The sequence below is a fragment of the Cetorhinus maximus genome, chromosome 6 (genome assembly GCF_964194155.1).
Source record: "Cetorhinus maximus chromosome 6, sCetMax3.hap1.1, whole genome shotgun sequence".
Lineage (NCBI taxonomy): Eukaryota > Metazoa > Chordata > Chondrichthyes > Lamniformes > Cetorhinidae > Cetorhinus > Cetorhinus maximus.
This window is the reverse complement of record NC_135884.1, coordinates 142,690,385-142,713,233: the sequence shown is the minus strand read 5'-3', so window position 1 is coordinate 142,713,233 and position 22,849 is coordinate 142,690,385. Positions and strand designations below refer to the sequence as shown.

Genomic DNA, 22,849 nt, shown 5'->3' with positions numbered 1-22,849 from the left:
ACCTTGCTACTGATCATCCCCTTCCACTGACCAAACCCCCCCCTCCACTAAGCAATGCCACCCCCCGACCACAAGTCCTGCCCCTTCCCCTGCCCCCAATCTTTCTCACTTACCTTACAAACTTACCTTGCCCTCAAAGTGACCGGACCTTTAAACTTACCTGCTTTACGGCAGATAGTGCTGTAAAAAGGGGGCGTGGCTTCCTTACCTCCCACTCTGCTGCCCTCGACACAACGCCTTGGGAACCTGGTGCACTGCACCTTTCTCACCCGGCCCAAGTCGGAAGGCTGAGTGAGAAAAAGGAGCTGCTTCGTTTGAAGGTAAATAACTAGGAAAGGAGTGGCAATCCGACTCTGCCGCTCCACGCAAGTTACGGCCCACTACCTCCTTATGTGGCTCAGCATCATATTTTGTTTGATAATGTTCCTGGGATGTTTTATTACGTTAAAGGCTACACAAATATAAGTTGCTGATTTGGTGGTGGTGTAATGATGTTGTCTCAGAACTGATTAGTTATGAATAGATTGGGAGAATTGAGTCGATTAATGTTTTGACTTCAACATCATTATATGATTTAGGTCTTTTTGAAGCTTAAAGCCAAGGCCAGCACTATGAGTGTACCATACACTGGTATCACCAGAGGTTGGGTAGAGACTCACCAATCATGGTTTATGCTATATGGGGGTGGGAGGTGGGAGGGTGAAATGAACAAGAGAGTCCACTCCTGCCCCCTTCCCTGAAGCAATGGAAAAGGTATAGGCTCCATTGGACAAACAGCTCTCCGCTGAGGTTACCAAGCAGTAATTTGTGAAGCAAACCAAACGTTCTTAGACCTTGCCTGGTCTCTGTGATTCATGGTTATATTTCTTACGGTAGTAGAAAGGTGACTCTCAGCATCTTCCCGCTAGCAGGTTCAAAGATAGATGTTTGCACACTGAAGGAGACCATTCAGTCCATTGTATCTGTGCCAAAGTTTTACTAGAGCAATCCAAAACCAATCCCACGACCCCGTGCGCTCCCCAATCATTTTTTTTATTCATCCATGGGATGTGGGCGTCGCTGGCTGGGCCGACATTTATTGCCCATCCCTAATTGCCCTTGAGAAAGTGATGGTGAGCTGCCTTCTTGAACTTGCCCCGTGTCTTCCTCCGCTTCAGGTATTTATCCACTTTTCCCTTAAAAGGAGTAAATGTCTTTTACCTCAACGATTCCCTGTGGCAAAATATTTCATGCTCCAACGGCCATCTGTGTGAAGGAGTTTCTGTTAACCTTTCTCCTTCACTCCTTGTGAAAGACATAAGCTTGGCAGGTGTAACAAATTGCTGTATCTGTCTTACATATTTTTAATTCCAGGTCATTGGCTTAAAGAACATCGCTAGAAGAGACCTGAATTTGAATCTACATCCAGGATCTGATGTTAGTCTGGCTCCCTGGAGCCCAGTTCTCCGATATGGAATAGCAGTATCCATGTGGTTGGCAGTCGGCTTAGCTCAAGTAAGACAGCTGCAGTTACTATATTTTATATATTGGCAGCCCAGACACTGATAAATGAATGACACTTCCATAAGAGTCAGGAAGTAAAACAACCAATAGACTCGCTTCCCTGTTCCACCACAACCACACTTCTGTTTCACATAGTATGTCATGCTGCTGGCTGCTAAAGAGGTGCTTTCCATTAAGAGACGATTTGTTTAAATATAAATTCATTTAGGAATTTGAACTGTTGGACACATGACAAAGGACATTGTTTATGGCAAAAGAAAGAAAAGATGGAAAGGAAAAAACAACCTTGCATTTTTGTAGCGCCTTTCATGATATTGGGACACCCCAAAGCATTTTACAGCCAATGAAGTCCTTTTGAAGTGTAGTCACTGGTGTGATATAGGAAACAGGGCAGCCGATTTGCACAAAGCAATGTTCTGTAAACAACAGTGTGATAATGTCTAGATAACCTGGATAACTGAAAAATTCTGGTCTGTGTTGGCATAGCGGCCTTTATAGGCCCCTTAAGTGGCCTGCAGTAATTGGCTAGCTGCTGCATCACTATGTATACTCTCTGAATGAGCGATTCACCTAGTGCCACTCTCCCACCTTCTCCTCATAGCCCTGCACCTTCTTCCAATTCCCGCTTAAATCCCTCGATTGAACCTGCCTCCACTACACCCTCAGCCAGTGCATTCCAGATCCTAACCACACACAAGGTGAAAAAGCTTTTCCTCATGTCCCCATTGCTTCTCTTGCCAATTACCTTAAATCTGTGTGCTCTGTGTTTTTTTTACACATCCTACTGGCACTATAGGGTTCTCAATCTTTCCACCAGTGGGAACCGTGACTCCCTATCTACTCTGTCCAGACCCTTCATGCATTTGCATATCTCTATCAAATCTCTTCTCAACCTTATCTTCTCTAAGGAAAACAGTCCCAACGTCTCAAATCTATCTACGTAATTGAAGTTTCTCATCCCTGGAATCATTCTCATAAATCTTAACTGCACTCTCTCTAATACCATCACATCCTTCCTAAAGTATGGCATCCAGAAATGGATGTGGTGCTTCTGTGGTTCTCACTCATGCTAAACATGCATTTACCTCAGATAGATGCTTCACGAGTTTTGAACATTTCCCACCTGCCTAATGGTGACAAGCAACAAGTTTGCTTGACTTCCTTGCTTTTCATACCCATTACAGAAGGTGGTTGCCTTGTGACCTCACGTGCTAGAGACTGTCACTTGGAGGCATCAGTTATTTATCGGACTCAAATTCACCCGTTGCATCTGCTGTCAGTCACTAAAAGGTTCCTGAGAGTAATCCCTGACAAACTTCCCTTTGATTTCTCCCTCTCTCCCAGAATAGCAGGACGTTGCGTCTTCCTATTGACAAACTTGTAATGTGAGGAGGAGCAGGTGGGGTGACCCACACCGTCCCCCCACCCTTCACCACGAGCACGGAGCATGAATGTGACCTCACGTTGAAATTGTTTGGAACTGAGCAAACTCTATTCGGCATTAACCAGGGACATGTCACCCTTTTTGCAGGTAGTCTTCTGCGTTGGATTCTGTGAGCGATTTGTGGAAGACAAGATTCAGCAGTTTGTAGATGTGTGCTCCGTCAGCAATGTGAGTATGTGGCCTCCCACTCCGCTACCCTGAAAGTAGCCCAATTATAACGCAGCTACTGGCTTAAAAATGGAAAGCAACCTCGACCACTGCCCAGTGGAACTGAGCTGCGCTATCTAAAGTTTTCCCTTGGTCTTCGCTGAGTTTGCCGGTTACAGCCAGCTCCCGAGTCACAACACTACAATTGACCTCTGTGCCACTGGGTTAAGGAAAGAAAAATAAATATCGATCGATGTGCCCATCCCTGAATGCTACCCAGTAATCCCCTGCTGGAAAGTGTGAGGGGCGTGGACTTTGGTTGTGGCCATTCAGGGTTAAGTTACTTGTTTATACTGTCTGGCATGGAATGGCTATTGAGGAGAGGGACCAGAAGGCAGTCGGTGCCAGGGAGGCCGCACCCGAACTGAGCACAAGCCTTCCGGAGAGCAGTGGGTTAATTAGTCACGTTAAAAAAAAAAGTCCCAGGACTTTCCAACTGTGATTTTGGAGAGGAGTTGTGGAAAAATTCCAAGGAATAGTTTCCAAACCTACAGTCAAATATGGAAGTAAAAATGCTCCCATGGATTGTCAGGAAAGACCAGGCCTGTTGCTAATCTGACAGTGTATTCGATGGCCATTGTCTTTCATGTCTTATACCTGTGAACTCGGAGTTTAGATTGGAGAATTGTGCCTGTAATGCTGTGGGCCTATTTCCGACTCACACTCGCTGCCAGTGTGACTTGCCCCTGGGCATGCTGAAGAAAGACTTGAAAGAATTGCATTCGTCCAATGCTTTTCACAATCACTGGATATCTCAAAGCACCTTCCAGTCAGTGAAGTGTACTCACTATTGTAATGCACGAAATGCAGCAGCCAATTTGCACGCAGCAAACTCCCACAAATAGCAATGTGATGATCAGCAGATCACCTGTTTTGTGTGATGTTGATTGAGGGATAAATATTGGGCAGGGCATCAGGGATAAGTCCCTTGCTCTTTGAAGTAGTGCCTTGGGATCTTTTACATCCACCCGAACAGGCAAATGGGGCCTTGGTTTCACGTTTCATCCAAAATACGACATCTCCAACAGTCCAATGCTCCTTCAGTGCTGCACTGGCATGTTGGCCTTGGTTTTTGTGCTCAAGCCCTAGAGTGGGGCTTGAACCCAGGACATTGTGATTCAGAGGTGAACGTGCTACCAATTGAACCATGGTTGACGCACAATCGTGAAATAACCTATGCTTGTGCCACGTGGGATGAATCGACAAGAAGCTACTGCAAAAGAAAAGTGATTTGAAGTCCTAACTTTATTTTCTATCTCCTCTTAATTCACTTTGCTATATGACCTCTTTTTTCCCAAGTTTTAGATTTCATTTCTGACCCTTGCTCCTGTTGAGAATCCTATTTTTCCAACAAAGCCATTCTGAACTAGCTGCTTGGAGTTGGATGGAACTCGCCAAATTGATTGCCCCTGTTATTTTACCAAATTTCACTGTCAGAAATGGAGTTTAAATAGAAATATCTACATCATTTTCTTTTATATCTGTGTCTCAAGTACGAATAATATTTTTCGAATACAATTGCATCCAGGTATCAGTCTTGGTCTTACTGCACAGGTGCTATGGTTACTACATCCACGGACGGTCAGTACATGGACAAGCTGATATTGGTATGGAGTCAATGTACCTCAACCTCAAGAAGGAAGAGGTAATCAAATGATGCATTTTATGATGTTGGGTTAAGATTAATCTTAATAAATTGTAAATTGTATTCAAATAACATAAAAAAAGAGTAACAGGAGTAGATTATATGGCCCTCGAGCAGTTTCATCCATTCTGTAAGATCATGACTGAACTTTTCCTTTAGCTTAATTTTCCTGCCTTTTTCCATATCCCTTGAATTTCCTTTGAACCTATCAATCCAAGGCCTGGATGTGTTAAATGACTGAGCATCCACAGGGTAGTAAAGTCCAAAGATTCACGACCCTCTGAGTGAAAAAATTTGTCCTCACCTCAGTTCTAAATGGCTAACCCTTATCCTAAGACTATGAGCCCTAGTTCGAGACTGTTCCCCTGACATGATGGAGCAGATTTTCCTGCTCCTGCCTCTGGGGTTATTTGAGTGCCTGGGTGCAGTAAATATGAGAAAATAAGTCAGGCTGGAAATCTAAATCTTGTAGATTTATTCTTTTGTTTTTCCATCTTAAAGGGATGAAATGTTTGCACAAGTATCATCCAAGAGGGTGTGTTTTCCAGTCAGGGTTCCCTCTATCCAGGGAAACCAGTGGACTTGGTTCAGGAACAGGAAATCTGCACATGCAGGCGATGGCAATGGATGCACATCAGACAGAAAAATCCTGAAGTTGTTGTAATTAGGGTGGGAATGGGGAGACAGAGAGGATCGTGTTGGGGAAGAGTCAGAAACTGCGATGTTTTCTAATCTTTCACTTTTTACCAAAGGATAATCTTTGTGCAATGAGAGGTCTAGAGCCCAACATGGACATCCAGACCTTTGAGGTCTTAATTTCTAACAAAGTCAGACAACAATATGATCGGATACTATCACCACTCAATGAGGTACTTTTGTTTTATTAATAACTTATTATAACCACTTAATGAGGTATTTCGGAATTTACTAATAACCCCACCTACTACCTGCTTCTTTGACTCCCAATTTTTTTGTCTGAATTCCTGTGAAGTACCTTGGGGCATTTTTGCATGTTAAAGGCGAGATATAAATACAAGTTGTTGTGTCCTGCATTCTTCTCAATCAATGAAGTGCCGCGCTAATAAAATCTGCTTCTTCCAGTGGCAGAAACAGCATGAATTGAGGTAGTGTTGGATGATGACTCAATCTGCTTTGCAATGAGGATTACAGGGATGCAATGGACGCTAAGCATGGGGAAGGGGGGAGAAGTTGAAAGGCGAGGTGAAAGAAAAGTGTTTCATGAAACCAAGGGACGAAGTGGAGTGAAATTCAATTGTGCAAGGTTAATTGAGTTTGGATGAGAAGGCTGAGAGTTAAATTCTAAACTAGAATTGAATGGTTACAGCGCAAGAGGCCATTCAGTCCATTGTGCCCATGCCAGCTCTCTACACGAGTAACTCAACTAGTCCTACTCTCCAACCCTTTCCCCATTGCCCTGCAAGTCTTTTCTCTTCAGATAATGATCCAATTCCCTTTTGACAACCACAATTGAATCTGCCTCCACCCCACCCTCAGACAATGCATTCCAGATCCTAACCACTCATTTCTCTGTTGGTTCTTTTGCTATTCACCTTAAACCTGCCTCCTCTGGCTCTCCTTCCTTTTGCCGATGGGAACGATTTCTCCCTATCTACACTGTCCAGACTCCCTCATGATTTTGAACCCCCCCTATCAAATCTCCTCTCAACCTTCTCCAAGGAGAACAACCCCAGCTTCTTCAACCAATCCACATAACTGAAGTCCCTCATCCCTGTAACCATTCTTGTAAATCTTGTCTGCACACTTTTTGATGCCTTCACATCCTTCCTAAAGTATGGCACCCAAAACTTGGCACAATGCTCCAGCTGAGGCTGAGCCAATGTTTTATGAAGGTTCACCATAACTTCTAAAATGAAAGCAAAACATTGCTGATGCTGGAGATCTGAAATAAAAACAAAGTGCTAGAAAATTTCAGCAGGTCCGACAACATCTGTGGAGAGAGAAACAGAGTTAAAATTTTTGAGTCCAAAATTACTTTTCTTCAGAACAGCTCTGAAGAAGAGTCATACTGGACTCGAAATGTTAACTCTGTTTCCCTCTCCACTGATGCTGCCAGACCTGCTGAGCTTTTCCAGCACTTTGGTTTTTTTTCTAGCATAATCTCCTTGCTTTTGTACTCTGTGCCTCTATTTATAAATCCCATGACCCTGTATGCCTTATTAAATGGTTTCTCGACCTGTCCTGTTGCCTTCAATGATTTGTACGCATATGCCCCCAGATCCCTCTACTCCTGCAACCACTTTAGAATTGTGTCCTTTATTTTTTATTGCCTTTCTTCATTCCTCCTACCAAAATGTATCACTATGCACCCCCCTGCAATAAATTTCATCTGCCACCTGTCTACCCATTCACTAGGCTGCCTATGCCCCCTTGAAATCTATCAATGTCCTCACAGTTCACAACACCTCCATGTTTTCTGTCATCTGCAAATATTGAAATTGTGCCCTTTAGACCTATGACTAGATCACTAATATAGATCAAGAAAAGCAGTGGTTCTTGGGGGAACGCCACTCCCTCCGGTCCGCAAAACAACTACTGCTCTGTTTCCTGGCACTCAGCCAACTTTATATCTATCTGCCTCTTTCCCTTTTATTTCAACTTGCTGACAAGCCTGTTATGTGTCACTTTATCAAATGTTGTTTCTAGATTCCATTTACAGCACATCAGCCACGTTACCCTCATCGATCTTCTCTGTAACCCCATCATAAAACTCAATCCAATTAGTTACACATAATTTACCCTTCGCAGGTCTGTGCTGGCTTTCCTTAATTAATCCACATTTATCCAAGTGACTGTTCATTTTATCACAAATTATTGTTTCGTATCCAACCACAGTGATGGCCTGACTGCTGAACTTATTGTTTAATTAAATATTTGAAAAAGCTGGAGAGAAGATGCTTCCATGTTGAAGTGCCCTCTCTCTCTCTCACTTACTTTCCCATTTCAGCCTGCTGCGCTTTTTAAGCTTGAAGGCCCCTGGCACTCCAGCTTTGAGAGACCGCACACCATCCTTAATTGGATAGAGGACCTACATAAAAATGCCAGTGAATGACTGTTTTCCCATGAGGTTTGTGGCTTGGGACTTAGAAATCGTCCCGACTTCTGTTTCTCACTCCCTGGAGGCAAGATCCAGCCCAGAAGGTTGAAATAAGAATTTATGAGAATGATACCAGAACTGAAATGTTATACAAAATTGAACAGGCTAAGGCTCTTTTCTCTAGAAAAGAGAAAAGGGTTTGAAAGCGTTAAGCGTAGAGAAGATGTCTCCTCTTGCAGGCAAGACCAGAACCAGAAGCCATAAATATAAGATAGTCACGAATAAACTCAGCAGGGAATTCAGGAGAAACTTCTTTATCTACAGAATGGTCAAATGCAGAACTCACTACTACATGGTGTATTCGAAGAAAAGGTTAATTCACACCATTCGCGACTCTTCAGATACTGAAGCAGTCCATGTCCAAATGCAGCAAGACCTGGACCATATCCAGGCTTGGGCTGACAAGTAGCAAGTAACATTCGCGCCACACAAGTGCCAGGCAATGACTATCTCCAACAAGAGAGAATCTAACCATCACCCCATGACATTCAATGGCATTACCATCACTGAATCCCCCACTATCAACATCCTAGAGGTTACCATTGACCAGAAACTGAACTGGACTAGCAATATTAATACTGTGGCCACAAGAGCAGGTCAGAGGTTAGGAATCCTGCGACAAGTAATTCACCTCCTGACTCCCCAAAGTCTGTCCACCATCTACAAGGCAAAAGTCAGGAGTGTGATGGAATACTCCCCACTTGCCTGGATGAGTGCAGCTCCCACAACACTCAAGAAGCTTGACACCATCCAGGACAAAGCAGCCCGCTTGATTGATACCACATCCACAATTATTCACTCACTCCACCACTGACGCACAGTAGCAGCAGTGTGTACCATCTACAAGATGCATTGCAGAAATTCATCAAGGCTCCTTAGACAACACCTTCCAAATCCGCAACCACTACCATCTAGAAGGACAAGGGCAGCAGACGCATGGGAATGCCACCACCTGGACGTTCCCCTCCAAGTCACTCACCATCCTGACTTGGAAATATATCGCCGTTCCTTCACTGTCGCTGGGTCAAAATCCTGGAACTCCCTTCCTAACAGCACTGTGGGTGTACCTACACCACATGGACGGCAGCAGTTCATGAAGGCAGCTCACCCTCACCTCTTCAAGGGCAACTAAAGACGGGCAATAATTGCTGGCCCGGTCAGTGAAGCCCACATCCCATGAATGAATAAAAAAAAAGCTAGATTAGCAAATGAGGGAGAAAGGAATAAGACCATAAGACATAGGAGCAGAAATTAGGCCATTCGGCCCATCGAGTCTGCTCTGCCATTCAATCATGGCTGATAAGTTTCTCAACCCCATTCTCCCGCCTTCTCCCCGTAACCTTTGATCCCCTTACCAATCAAGAACCTATCTATCTCGGTCTTAAATACACTCAGTGACCTGGCCTCCACAGCCGTCTGTGGCAATGAAGGTTATGTTCAAGAGATTAGGTAAAGAGTCGTGAGAGGAGGTTTGTGGGCAGCAGAAGCACAGCATTGAGCTGTTGAAGCAAATATTATCACCTTTAACAAGGACCTGAATCTAATGCAGAGCGTGACCTTGAAATTCAGCACTCGGGTTGTTTTTTTCATTCGTCTTGTTTATCATTAAAGGCGGCAAATGTAAATCGAAGCAGTCGTGAGGATACAGCCGCTCTGCAGCAGAACCTGAAAGCCTACTTCACAATGAATAAGTTCCTTTCATCTTTTCTTGAACACGTGAGTCGTTGTTTTTCATTTTGCTTGTTGGCTGAGTGTGTGTGGATATTGTCAGTTATTGTGTGGGATGCTGTGTGCACATATATGCCATTGGGATAAAAGAATGCTGGAAGTTAATTGACATTTTTGACCATAAAATCAAGAGGGAGCTTATCTGGGCACCATATTGGATGTAGCGGGTGAACACACTGTCCTTTTACCCAACACAGGTAGAAGGCCTCAATTCTTTTGGTTGCTTCAACTTAGTCAGTACTCATTATACTAAGAGGCAATCATTTTATAATTTAGCCCGCTATCAATTTATCTAACTGCAAAGAGCTCCTAAGTAATTTAATTTTAAACCATTCGAATATTCTCTTCTGCCCAATAAAGGGTCTTGAGCCTAATTGGACCAATCTTCTAAGCAACAGGGTGAGCAATTAATATACTACATTCACTGCTGAAGTACCTTACCGCATTTGTGCATCAAAAACATAGTGAATTACTTTTGGAGTTTTTTCTTATTCGTTCATGGAATTTGGGCTTCGCTGGCTAGGCCAATATTTATTGTCCATCCCTAGTTGCTCTTGAGAAGATGGTGGTGAGCAGCCTTTTTGAACTGCTGCAGTCCATGTGATGTAGGTTCACCCACAATGCTGTTAGGAAGGGAATTCCAGGATTTTGACTCAGTGACAGTGAAGGAACGGCGATGTAGCTCCAAATCAGGATGGTATGTGACTTGGAGGGGATCTTGCAGGTGGTGGTGTTCCCATGTGTCTGCTGCCCTTGTCCTTCGAGGTTGTGCAGGTCATGGCTTTGGAAGGTGCTTTCAAATCACCAGCTCTGGTGAATTGCTGCAGTTCATCTTGTAGTTGGTACACACTGCTGCCACTGTGCATCGGTGGTGGAGGGAGTATATGTTGAAGGTAGTGGATAGGTGCCAATCAAGTGGGCTGCTTTGGCCTGGATGGTGTCGAGCTTCTTGAGTGCTGTTGGAGCTGCACTCATTCAGGAGAGTACTCCATCACACTCCTGACCTGTGCCTTGTAGATAGTGGACAGGCTTTGGGGAGTCAGGAGGTGAGTTACTGACCACAGGATTCCTAACCTCTAACCTGCTCTTGTAGCCACAGTAGTTATATGGCTAGTGCAGTTCAGTTTCTGGTCAATGGTAACCCCCAGGATGTTGATAGTGGGGGACTCAGCGATGGTAATGCCATTGAACATCAAGGGGAGATGATTAGATTAATTCAATAATTTCAATAATTTATATAGATTCTTCTTTCCCCACCTATTTCCATTATTTTTAAATCTAAAACTAAAACCTTTAGTCTTTCCACCCCACCCCCACTAGAGCTGTACTTTGAATATCCTGTCTTGCATTCTTAATTAGCACTTTTCTCAGACAAAGACCACCACCTTCAACACCTCTTTGACCCTTTTGTCTCTGACATCTTTTGATTATCTGCTCACACCACACCCTCAATGTGTCTCTTCCCCCCCACCCACCTTAAACCAATTTATATTTCTCCCTTGTTGAAACTATGCTTCAGTTCTGCTGAAGGGCCATGAGGGCTCGAAACGTTGACTGATTTCTTCTCCACCGATGCTGCCAGACTTGCTGAGTTTTTCCAGGTAATTCTGTTTTTATTTTGATTAGATTCTCTCTTTTTGGCGATAGTCATTGCCTGGCACCTATGTGGCATGGATGTTTTTTGCTACTTATCAACCCAATTCTGAATATTGTCCAGGTCACACTGCATATGGACTGCTTCAGTGCGGAGGGATAATCTTGTTTGAGTGATGTTGGCTGAGGGCTAAAGATTAGCCAAAGCTCCTGGAAAGCTCCCTTGCTTTTCTTTAAAATAGTGCCATGTGATCATTTACATCCACCTGAGATGATAGACAGGGCCTCAGTTTAAGGCCTCATCAAAACCTACTGCACTGGAGTGTCAGCTTGGATTTTGGTATTTAGGTTTCTGCAGTGGCAAACACGGTAAACCAGTCTATAGCAGAAATGTCCCACAAACAACAATGAGATTGAACAACTAATGAACTTGAATTTGGTGGCATTGGCTGAGGAAGGAAAGTTAGCCCATATACAAGGAGAATACTTCCAGTCATGCCATGGGATCTTCTCATGTTCAGAACAGAGAGATTCGGGGCCTCAGTTTAACATCTCACTAGAATGATAGCACATTCTTTGATGTAAGATTTCCTAAATGCTGCACTGGAGGATCAACCCAGATTATAAACTCAATTCCTGCTCTGAGGCTTGAACCCACAATCTTTTGATCAGAGGCTCGTTCAGCAGGCTTACAAATGGGTAGTTGAGCTAGTGTGTGCTGATTTGACCTGAGCTTTTTGGAAGGGATGCTACAATTGGTCTCAGCATCAATTTAAAACAGTCACTAATAAACCCAACAGTGGAATTCAGGAGAACCTTCTACATCTACAGAATGGTCAAAATGTGGAACTCACTACTGCATTGAGTAGTGAGTGTACGTGGAAGGAAATGAATTCAGGGCTTGTTTCTGACAAGTCTCCAGTCTTGTCTGTAATGTAGTGATACGGTAATGTGATTATATTACGAGACAGAGAACTAAGTTCAAATCCTAGCATGGCAGTTTTGATCATTTGAATTCAGATTTTAACAAGGCTGGCATCAGTAAAAGTGACCATCGAGCTGTCAGATTGTCATAAAAAACCCAACTGGCTCACTTAATGCCCTTTAGAGAAGGAAACCCGCCTTCCTTACCTGACTGCCATGTATGTGACACCAGTCCCACACCAATCTGGTTGGCCCTTAACTGACCTCTGAAGTGACACTTCAGGGCAACTAGGGATGGGCAATAAATAAATGGAGCTGCATTCTACCTGCCCCTGCCGGGCGTGTTTTCGGCGGGGACCCACCCCACCATCATCCCACCCACCCCTGATCTCATCCTCATAACACAGGGATGGTAGGCGGGCGCTGAAATCGGCCACCCGCCACCATGTTTAAATAGATAATCAAGGTTGGATAAGGCTTGATATCAAGCCAGATGACCCTGCCCACGTCATGAAACAATCGGCATGGGCAGTCAGGAGGGAGTTGGCAGCCCGATTTTTTTTTTCAAAATAAATTCTTCAAAGGGAGTTATGACTGATGCAGTTGGTAAAGCGGAGTTGGTTAAAAAAAACCCAGAGGGAAACTTTAAACTGTCATAACCTATAATTTTAAGTGTTATGTTTGAGATGTGACTCTAAATTCAGGGATCAGATCACCAGTTCTCGAGGTTTTACATTAAACTAAATGAAGCGTTTTATACTTTACACAGGTTAAAATACATGTACACATTATTACTATCATAACTTTTAACAAATTCCCAAACTAATCTCCCTTAAGGCAACAACAACCCATAGACTTAACCGAACACCAGGAAAAGCATTTTCACCTTACGAATTTAAAATGAGGTTCTTTCCACTGTGGAGCTAGTTGGAGGCTTACAGCTGCCTTTTGATCTTATATTGCCTCTGCCTGCACACCCGAAAAGTACTGAAGTTATACCTACCACCATTGATTGAATTCAAATTCTCATTGTCTCACCAGCCTCTTTAAACTTTACCTTTTAATAATAAAACCCCTTTCATTGTACCAATTTTATTAGTAATGTAAACATATGGCTTGGTAGCTGCTCGAAAGGTATCAAGTTTTCACCCCAATTCCTGAATGCTCTATTCAAAAAAATGCAAATACACTCTACCTCTCTGTTTACATCTTAAACTAGTTCAAAGCATGCAGACTAGCGGGCTTTAATCCAATTAAGGCAGACTAAGCCTCTATTTTAAAAGAAAAATATTTTCCAAAATATTATATACATTAATAGCTTCATGACAAAAGGCGGAAGGAAGGTGGGGGTTGTGGGAGAATATATCTTTGGGGGCTGCCCTTTGCTTTTTGGGGAGTGCCCCCACCAACCCCCAAGACAGAACCCACCCTTTCTTCCTAACTGCCTGCAGCCTTAAACCTACACCTCCCCCATCCTCCCCACCCTGACCTGCCCAAGACACCGGACTTACCTGTTTCCAGGGATCCATGGGCCACCTTCCTCCTCCTCTTGTAGTCCCAGCAGCGCCCGCTAACGCACCCTTGGTAGCTGCCGGGACTGAAGGAGCTGCTGACCAGTCGGATTGGCCAGCAGCTCCCAAGGGCGGGTCTTACTCCCCAGTGAGGGGTGGAAGTCCCACTTGGCTCTTGTTTAGCCAGCCTGACGTGCGTTATGGCTGTGGGGCGGGCTGGCACTGGAGCGGGTCAGTTGCTTCCAAGGGGGGGGGCGAGCCATACAATCCCACCCTCCCCGCCCCTGTCACATGATCTTTCCAGTAGCACCCACATCCCGCGAATGAATTTTTAGAAATGTCCCATGAGAGAATTGCTTGTCAACACTCGCAAGCTGACTCACAGTGACTACTGAGGCAAACACAGAGAGGGTTCCAAGAGCTTTGTGGAGGGGTGCAAGTTGGCAAGAGAAAATAAAGGCTACCGTTTGAAACTTTATCTTTAGAAAGCAAAAACTCAAAAGTCAGAAGGTTCGATTTTGAAGAAGAAAATCATCCTGTGAGTGCAGGGAATAGTTTTGGCATTAGAAAAAGTCTATAAATATTTTTATAAAAGCTGGTCAAATTGAATTCAAACACACAGCTGTCCTGCTCTCTTCCATCCAAAACAACGTGTCTATTTTGGAAAGCTTCATACAGACCAGTCAATCAATGTTCACAACAACAGTGCGACCCTTGCTCTTTGCAGTTGGAGAGAGATACTTACAAAGGGATGTACTCACAGGGTCAAACAAAGGACTCGGTAGGAAATGTGTTTCTAATATTTTACTTGACAGCAGCTCGGACCCTGGGTGTGGTTTGCTGGTGAACCCTATCAACAAAAATAGAAGTCTGTTTTTAAAGCAACAAAATATGTCAAAGAAATAGAGCTGATTGGATTTGTTTCTTAAAGGAGCAGGTCAGATCTGAACTTATTTAGCACCCTTTTCAAATAGCACCTTTCAACATTGTTTCTTTCCTCCTGTTCTGCCAATTTTAATTTATTTTATTCCCCTGACTCCTTGGGTATGCTGCCTCTTATTTCCCAGTGTTGCTTGAAACCATTGCTGAGAATTGTGTGAGAGCAGTGCCCTCTAATTATCCCCTTCTTCGCTTAAGAATGTAACTTATCTCTTCTTTGTGACCTCCCCTCCTCATCTACTTGAGTGAACGAAGCTGCCAGGAAGATGGAGATCAGTATTAAAAGCTCAGGGTGAGGAGTAACAATGCAAGGGGCCATTTCCTGAGCCACAGCTACCAGAAGCTGGAGAACAGGATGCCTGTGAGATCCGAACCAATTGTTTTAAAAGATTGGCCAAATTCCCAATAAGTTCTCTGGCTGCTGCGCTCCCTGCCTTGCTGTCAGAAAACGATCCAAGCACTCATTAATCATTGAGCTCAATGGGTATTCTCCCCAAATTGTATTTGTGCTCCTGACTTTACACATTACTTCATTGATCCACTTCCTTGTCTATTCAACAAAGTGACATGTTGGGCATGTAAGGCATTAGTTGTTGAATTAAAGCAATATCAAATGATTTATAATATTTGGCCTTTATCGCTGAAAGAAAGAGACATGTCAAAGCTTTTTGTCTTGCACTCATCAGGACAATCACAAGATTACCAAATGTAAAGGGAACAACAATTTGTATTTGATGAGAAGAGAGTGCTGATTGGTTGGCAAGTGGACTCTGATTGGTAGAGGTGTTGCCATGGATAATGCACCAGTTAACTGATGACTGTTTAGATTCAAACCAGGCATGGGGTTGACTCTGGTCAAGGCATTGCCCTGGGGAATGAACCAGAGAATGGCTGTTGCCTATTTTGTCCAGTTGAAACAGGCGTAATTTTTCTCTTCTCATGAAGTATAAGTTGTTGTACCCTTTACATTTGTTATTCTTGCGAATGTCCTGATGAGTGCAAGATGAAAAGCTTTGACATGTGTCTTTTCTCAGCGATACTCATGTTCTGTACCAACAAACGACTATTTGGCTTTTAACATATGGAGTAAGAGCTGTGACTGGCTGGTTTACTGAAATTTAAGCCACAATTTGTTTCTTGCCACATTGGCTTAGCTGGCATTGCTCTCAGCCCTTAAGTCAACAGTTTGTGGGTTCCAGCCTCACTTCAGGACGTTGAGCGCATAATCTAGACCAGTAATCCAGTGCAGTAGTGAGGGAGCACTGTATTGTTGAATGAGATGATAAACTGAGGCTTTGTATGTCAACCGAAGAGGATGCAAAAGATCCCTTTGCACCATTTGAAGAGAAGCAAGCTTTTCTGATGCTCTGATAAATCCTCAACGGACGCCATCAAATGCAGATCAACTGGTCGTTTACTTAATTGTGGTTTGTGGGATCTTGCTGTGCACATATCTAGCTAGTCGACAGAGCAACGGTGACTGCACTTCAGAAGTAATTTATTAGGTGCCAAGTGGCACTGGTTGTCCTGTTGAGATGATAAGCCACTCTGTGAATCTGAGCTCCCACAACCTTTATCATTTGCAGACAGTTGGTTGTAAGCAGAACATCCACTACCTGTGCAATATTATAGTGTGTCTCTACACAGGCCTACAAAGACATGGACTATGTGGTAAGGGAAAAGCTCTTCCTGGAGAAAATCTTGGACTTTGAGTTTCAACGATCAGACGATAGGAGTTTCTTCTACAATGGTAAGGGCTGTACGTTTGCCAGTATTTCAATGACTAATGCTGTGCAGTATAGCCACAGCTTTGCATCAGTCAGATTCAACACGTGACAACATGGCTACATTCTGAGTTTGGCCAAAGGGTTCCCCTGAAGCAATCATACAATTTCAGGCCAGTATGTGTTTATTATGATCAGGAGGATTTAATCATCACCCTGTCAAAATCCAAATGTCGTTCATTGCCTGAACTAACAATAAGTTGTGTGAAATATTAATGGCTATTTTGGTGAAATCTGTGGAGAGTTTTACATCTATTGTTTCATAAATAAATGGCTTGTTTCCATGGGCAGAATCTGTCAGGCGGGCACAGAGTCAACCTTAAGGTTGGACGGGCAGCCCTGTCAATTATTTAAATTACTCTCCTAATGGCCTTAACAGGCCTTTGACAGTTCGGCCAGTGCGCGCCCGCCGAACGGAAGATTGGAATGACGCGTGGTGACGTCGGGACACACGCCTGACATCACCGCAGGCCCACCCCCTGCACGCCGACGTGAAAACTCTCCCCAATGTTGCCACTTTTATGTACCCTCGTTAGAGTTTTGCAGAACATCCTAATGGGTCCAGGAGGTCTTGTGGCGCAGTGGTTAGCATCCCTGCCTCTGAGCTTAGAAGCTCCAGGTTCAAATCCCACCCCAGAACTTGATGACCAAGGAAGGCGCATTCATTACACAGCAAACTGGTTGAGTATTGAGCTGCAAATCCTTCCAACACACGCCAATGGCAGGTGGTCAGAGTAGGAGAGATTCCTGGTCAGCCATGTGATGGAAAGGAAATTGGAGCCTCTACCATCGGGGGGTGGGGGGGATGGTTGGTGGTGGCCCCTCGTTCAAAGGCACTCAGTCCCCGATCAAGGGATGCAGCATTGGGAAGGGGGGAGGGCTCACTGAAAGCTACTGTCAGCCATGGCTGTCAAACCCTCCTCCCTCCTGTCCAGGGTAACCAGCTCTCTCTTATTTTATGGGGTCATCCCATGATTGAGCTAGCTGTCCTGTGCCTCTGGTTTCATGCATCCAGGACACATTTTAATGTAATCTGGGCCTTTAAATCTTACAAATGCAGGGTAACCGCTCTCCCGTTCTTGCCCTTTCACAACTCTGGCAGCACCCTGCCCCCTCCACAAGCTCCACCCTACTCTCACAACTGTAGCAGCAACCCCACCCCCCCCACTGCCCCCCCAGCCCTAGCAGCAACCCCCTCCCTGCTCTAACGGACCCCCATGCCAGAGTGTCCCTTATTTTTCTCCGCGAGAGTATGTCCCCCTGCACCGTTCATCACCCATCTGTGCATGGGCTCCTCCTTGATCTGAGACCTTGGCCGGGTGTAGTACCGGCCGCAGCCACCGCCTTCCCAATGGCTTTGCCGAGTGCAGAAGAGGTGCCGGCCTTCTGATTGGCTGACGTATCTCAACGGGCAGGACTTCCTGTTAAGTCCCTGAGTGGGGTACGATGTGACTGGCCTTCTTGAGAAGAGGTGACGTGGGGGCCTCACAGCTCCCCAGCTGGCAGCCGAGACCCCCCTGTCACCTCCACAAGACCCCACCCATGATGTGGGATTTCCCTTAGTATCTACAAATTAACAAAATGGCTGAGAGCTGGAGAGTTGGCACACTAACTAATAGAAAGACTGGCATCATTTAATGACCTGGCATGACATGTATTGGTTACTGTCATTGGATTGGGGGCGTGGGGGGGAGAGAGGGGCCATGATTGACAGGGAGGGGCACAGGCACACCTGCTTCTGGCCCGCAGTGAGTGCTGTAAAAGGCACTTAACCTTGGGAGCTGATTCCATCAGCCTCATGTGCCTCGCCAAGCAATTTGCTGCAGGGATTCACTGGCCTTTGTGCTAAACTGAACCTGTCTGTTCACTCTGCCCCATCCTGAGCTGCAGTCGGCGCTTGTGTAGTCTGCTCTGAAGAAGGGTCAAACGGACTCGCAACTTCAACTCTGTTTCCCTCTCCACAGATGCTGTCAGACCTGCTGAGTTTTCCCAGCATTTTTTCCCAGCATTTGCGATCATATCTGATTATTTATACAGCTTTTCTATTCTGTTTTTGCAGCTGTAAAAGTCTCAGTGCGAGACAGCAGAACGCTTAATTTGAGATTTCTGACTCACCCCGTGAGGCTGAAATTTTTTTCAATCTCATTGTTTTCAGATGACCGGACCCTCTTCAGCAATGTCCTTTATTATGGCCATGAGTTGGTCCTGTTGCTCTTTGATACTCTTCTATTCTCTGTAGTGGATCTGGGTGCACAGGACTTTGTGCTGGCAGCAATCATCACTTACCTGGTGCAAAAGGTAAGTGACAGCTAATTAACACTAACCAGATGTATTTCAGCATCGTGCCTTCCTGCCATGAGTTACAAATATACAAACAGCGATAGACAGGAAAAGATGTTCTCCTCCACCCAGTCTATCCCCACACGATCGTGGCACCTTGTGCATCACAATATGTACTCCCCACCCTCAACCATGTGATCTCTGGAGAGAGGTGGAAAAACCAGATGAAAACTCAGTACAATTTGGGTGAAAAAGATCTTGGACATTCCTCTCCAAGCCCCCCCAGACTTAGGTGCTCGAAACTGGTCTAGGTGATCATTTTGGTCCTGAAAATTCTATGCAGCACCTACCTTTTTGTACAAGGTTTAACTTCAAATATGATATAGAACTAGGAAGTTAGGAAGAGAATCAGTTCGTTCACCCTTCAAGACTGCCTCACCATTCAGTTAGACCTTGACGGCACTACATCTCAACTCAGTTTTCACACTTTTACTCCAGATCCCTTAGGTAGATTTTTTGTTAGGTAAGGGTACTACCTGAGTCTTGAAAATTCCAAGCTTCCCAGCATCCACAACTTTTTAAGGGAAAAGGTTCCAAATTTCTACCACGCTCCCTTTGAAAATGTGCTTCCCGATTTCACTCTTCACTCTAATTTTAAAGATTATGTCCACTTGATCTCGAGCTCCCCTACCTTCTCTAATCGTTTAAGCATTTTACACACCTTGATCAGATAACCCCTCCACCTTCTCTACTCGAGGGATGACAAACTAGGTTTACCAAGCCTGCCCACGTAATGTAATCCCCCAAAGCTTTGCTGTCATCCTGCTGGCCCTGCACTGCACCCCACTCCAAGGCCAATCTTTTCTGAGGTGCGGTGCTCAAAACTGAACACTCATGGCTTTGAACAATGGAAAGTTAACTCTCGCCCCCTTTTGTATTCCAGCCCCCTTGAGGAAGATGCCAACATCCTATTCACCATTTTGATTGCAATCTGTAATCGTTCCCCCCTCAACCCTCTCCCACCCACCCGCCCCACCCCCAATGTCTGGCCTTGACACAGAAGCTTCTTTTGATGTCACGGCAGAAGTCAGGCTTGCATTTTGCGTAGAATCATTGAAGCAAGCCCACATTCAAGCTGGCATGGAGATGTTTCAAATATCTGAGGCCCGTTCCAGGGCCCAAGTTCTTCAGTTTCTGCTGCACACACTTTCTATCACTAATGCACAGGAACGCGGCCAGGCAACCTCTTGCAGTCGACCTGCTCTCTCACCTGCAGCCTCCAGATACCTGCTTCTCTATGTTTTTCTGGGCTTCAGTTCAGAGTGTGTCAGTGAACTGATCAAGCAGAGGGAGATTAAAAACTAAACACAAAAAGGACACCTATCCGACTACAAGCGTGTTTGACACGGGCTCCAGTTGCGAGGTGTCCACCTTGGTTCTGTGGGGAGCACTCTTGGCTCTGAGTCAAAAGTTTTTTGTGACTGTCATAAGCTTTCTTTTTCTGCATTATCTTACATTACATGCTTCTAGATAACCAGGGGCTCTAGATTTGGCAGTACTGCCCTTTTTCTTTGTGGGGACATGTCTGCACTGTGCCTGTAGAATGCCTCCCAGTGGTCTGTAACTGATTTCCCTTCAAGTAGCTGTAACCAGTCCACTTTCACCACATCACCTCTCAGCTTCGTAAAATTTGTCTTTCCCCAATTTAGAACTTTTACCCCTGTTCTATCTTTGTCCTTTTCCATAATGATGCTAAATCGAACTGTATTATGGTCACTATCTCCAAAATGCTCCCCCACTGCTACTTCATCCACTTACCCAGCTTCATTTCCTAATACTAAATCTAGAATTGCACCCTCTCGTTGGGCTTGTTATGTGCTGGCTACAAAAGTTCTCTTGAATGCAGTTCGAGAGTTTTGTGCTCTCTGTGCCTATTACACTGTTCCTATCTCAGTTGATATTAGGGTAGTTGAAGTCCCCAACTATTATTGCCCTATTGTTTTTGTACTCAGAAATTTGCTTACATATTTGCTCTTCTATCTCCCTCTCACTATTTGGGGGCCTGTAGTGCACTCCTAGTAGCGTGGCTGCCTCCTTTTTATTCCTGAGCTCAACTCATATGGCCTCATTTGATGGTTCTTTTAGTATATCATCCCTCCTCACAGCTGCAATTGACTCTGTAACCAATAATGCTACATCCCCGCCTTTTTTAGCCCCCTCACTATCCTGCCTGAAAATCCTATATCCAGGGATGTTGAGTTGCCATTTTTGCCCCTCTTTAAGCCAAACTTCTGCTATAGCAATGATATCATGCTGCCATGCGTCTATCTGTGCCCTCAGCTCATCGACCTTGTTTGCTATACTCCTTGCATTTAAATAAATACCTCTTAACATTGCCAAATCCCTGTAAACCTTTTAACCTTTGCTTTTTCTGTCTTTCAGAGTCACTTGCTAATTTTCTGTCTCCCGCTCCCTTCTCTGAATTTGTCCAACCTGAATCTGCCCTCAGCTTCCTATCCTCCTACCAATCTAGTTCAAACCCTCCCCAACAACACTAGCAAATCTCCAACACTAGCAGATCAACCAACATCACTGAAATAGATCACCTGGTCATTACTTCATTGATGTTTGTGGGAGCTTGCTGTGCGCAAATTGGCTGCTGCATTGCTTGATCGCAGCAATCACTACACTTCAGAAATACTTTGTTGGCTGTAAAGAGCTGAGGGGCATCCTGAAATTATGAAAGGGGCTATATAAATGCAAGTCTTTCATTTATAACTAATGCTTGTTCCATTCAGACAGCTTAGAACTGATTACAAGTCCATTTTAACCCAAAAATGTATTTTTTCTTATGAAATCAGATTCTGGAATCAATAAGGAAGGCAATTTCAAGGAGGAACTTAGCCACGAAGACACTAGTAGATGAAAGATTCCTTATCTGAAGTTTCTTTACTGTCGAGGAATGCTTTATGGACAGGAACGTCTTAATCCTAACTGCGCTCACACAAGTGTGACTTTATTTTGAGAGCAACGGGCTGATGTATGCAGTCCAGTGTTATCCAAAGGAACAATCGAGTGGCAAGATATAAAGCCCAAAAGATAACCAGCTGCCTCACAGAATAAACAGTGCTGTCAGAGTTGAGTAGAGTGGCTGAAGGGAAATTCAGTAATGCAATCGGAGAAATAGTGAAAGTGTAAGGCTGGCGGTTTGCAATCTGAACCAGGTTTTCCAATATCTTCTGGCTGGACTATCTTGCTATGAAGACAGCATTTAGCTTAGAACAAGCCTGAGGTGGCACTCAGTAGAGTACCTTCTAAATTCCAGGGAATACCACTCTAGTATGTGTAATTTAACCCTTGGAGCCCAGGAATCATTCTTGTAAATCTACGTTGCGCTCCCTCCAAGACCAGTATATCATTCCCAAGGTGTGCCACCGCTATGTACGGGCTGGGCTATGGCCACCATGAGCAGCCTGCCAGCCAACTGGAACATTCTAGTCGGCTTCGGAACTTTGGATTTAATTGGCCCTTTAACTGCTTTAATAGGCTGCCCGCCGCTTGTGTGGAATCGTCTTTACCCAGCCAGGCTGTTCACAAAACGGCCCTGCAGCTGGACCACATCAGCAAACTGGCTCACCGGCCAGTGGCAGGAATTGTTGGCCTGTCTGCCCGTAGTCCCACTTCTGTGGTCATTTAAAAATTTGGCACTAGGTATCATTCTGGCGAATTTAGCCCTCAAGGCTGTAGCCGCTGGACTGCCTGGCTGACCTAACAGGCCAGAAGAATATGGCAACACAAATAAATCATTTTCTCACCGAGGTTGTCTTTGTGTCTTCATGAATTGTATCGACATGACAAATATTTTGTACATTTTAGAGAGCATAAAATAATGGTTGTCCAATGCCATTGTGTTTGGGCCTATCTGTAACTGGCAAGATTGTCAAATGCTTTGTCACTAGAGTTTCCAATCTTATATTCATGTCAATTGTTGAGTGTGTCCCAATCATGGCCACTATTTTAATCAGTAATTAGATATGGACTACAGTATTTTACTAGTGATATATTTTGAGAAGCTTTTTTAAAACTTTGTGTATATTTGCTGTGCATTTTACAATTTATGAATTTATTCTCTAATAAAAGCCTTTTTGTAAGTTA

General features: G+C 44.4%; 1 protein-coding gene across 1 annotated transcript in view; it reads left to right on the top strand.

The window, feature by feature from the left end:
* The window catches only part of LOC144682207 (meckelin-like), a 112,289-nt gene extending 89,440 nt beyond the window's left edge, over nt 1-22,849 (top strand). The window contains exons 21-28 of the mRNA XM_078544613.1: nt 1,354-1,494; nt 3,035-3,115; nt 4,683-4,799; nt 5,552-5,668; nt 9,547-9,651; nt 16,278-16,380; nt 18,570-18,712; nt 21,556-22,849. Of these exons, the coding sequence (XP_078400739.1) occupies nt 1,354-1,494; nt 3,035-3,115; nt 4,683-4,799; nt 5,552-5,668; nt 9,547-9,651; nt 16,278-16,380; nt 18,570-18,712; nt 21,556-21,636 (888 nt within the window). The 3' untranslated portion in view covers nt 21,637-22,849. The remainder of the gene's footprint in view (nt 1-1,353; nt 1,495-3,034; nt 3,116-4,682; nt 4,800-5,551; nt 5,669-9,546; nt 9,652-16,277; nt 16,381-18,569; nt 18,713-21,555) is intronic.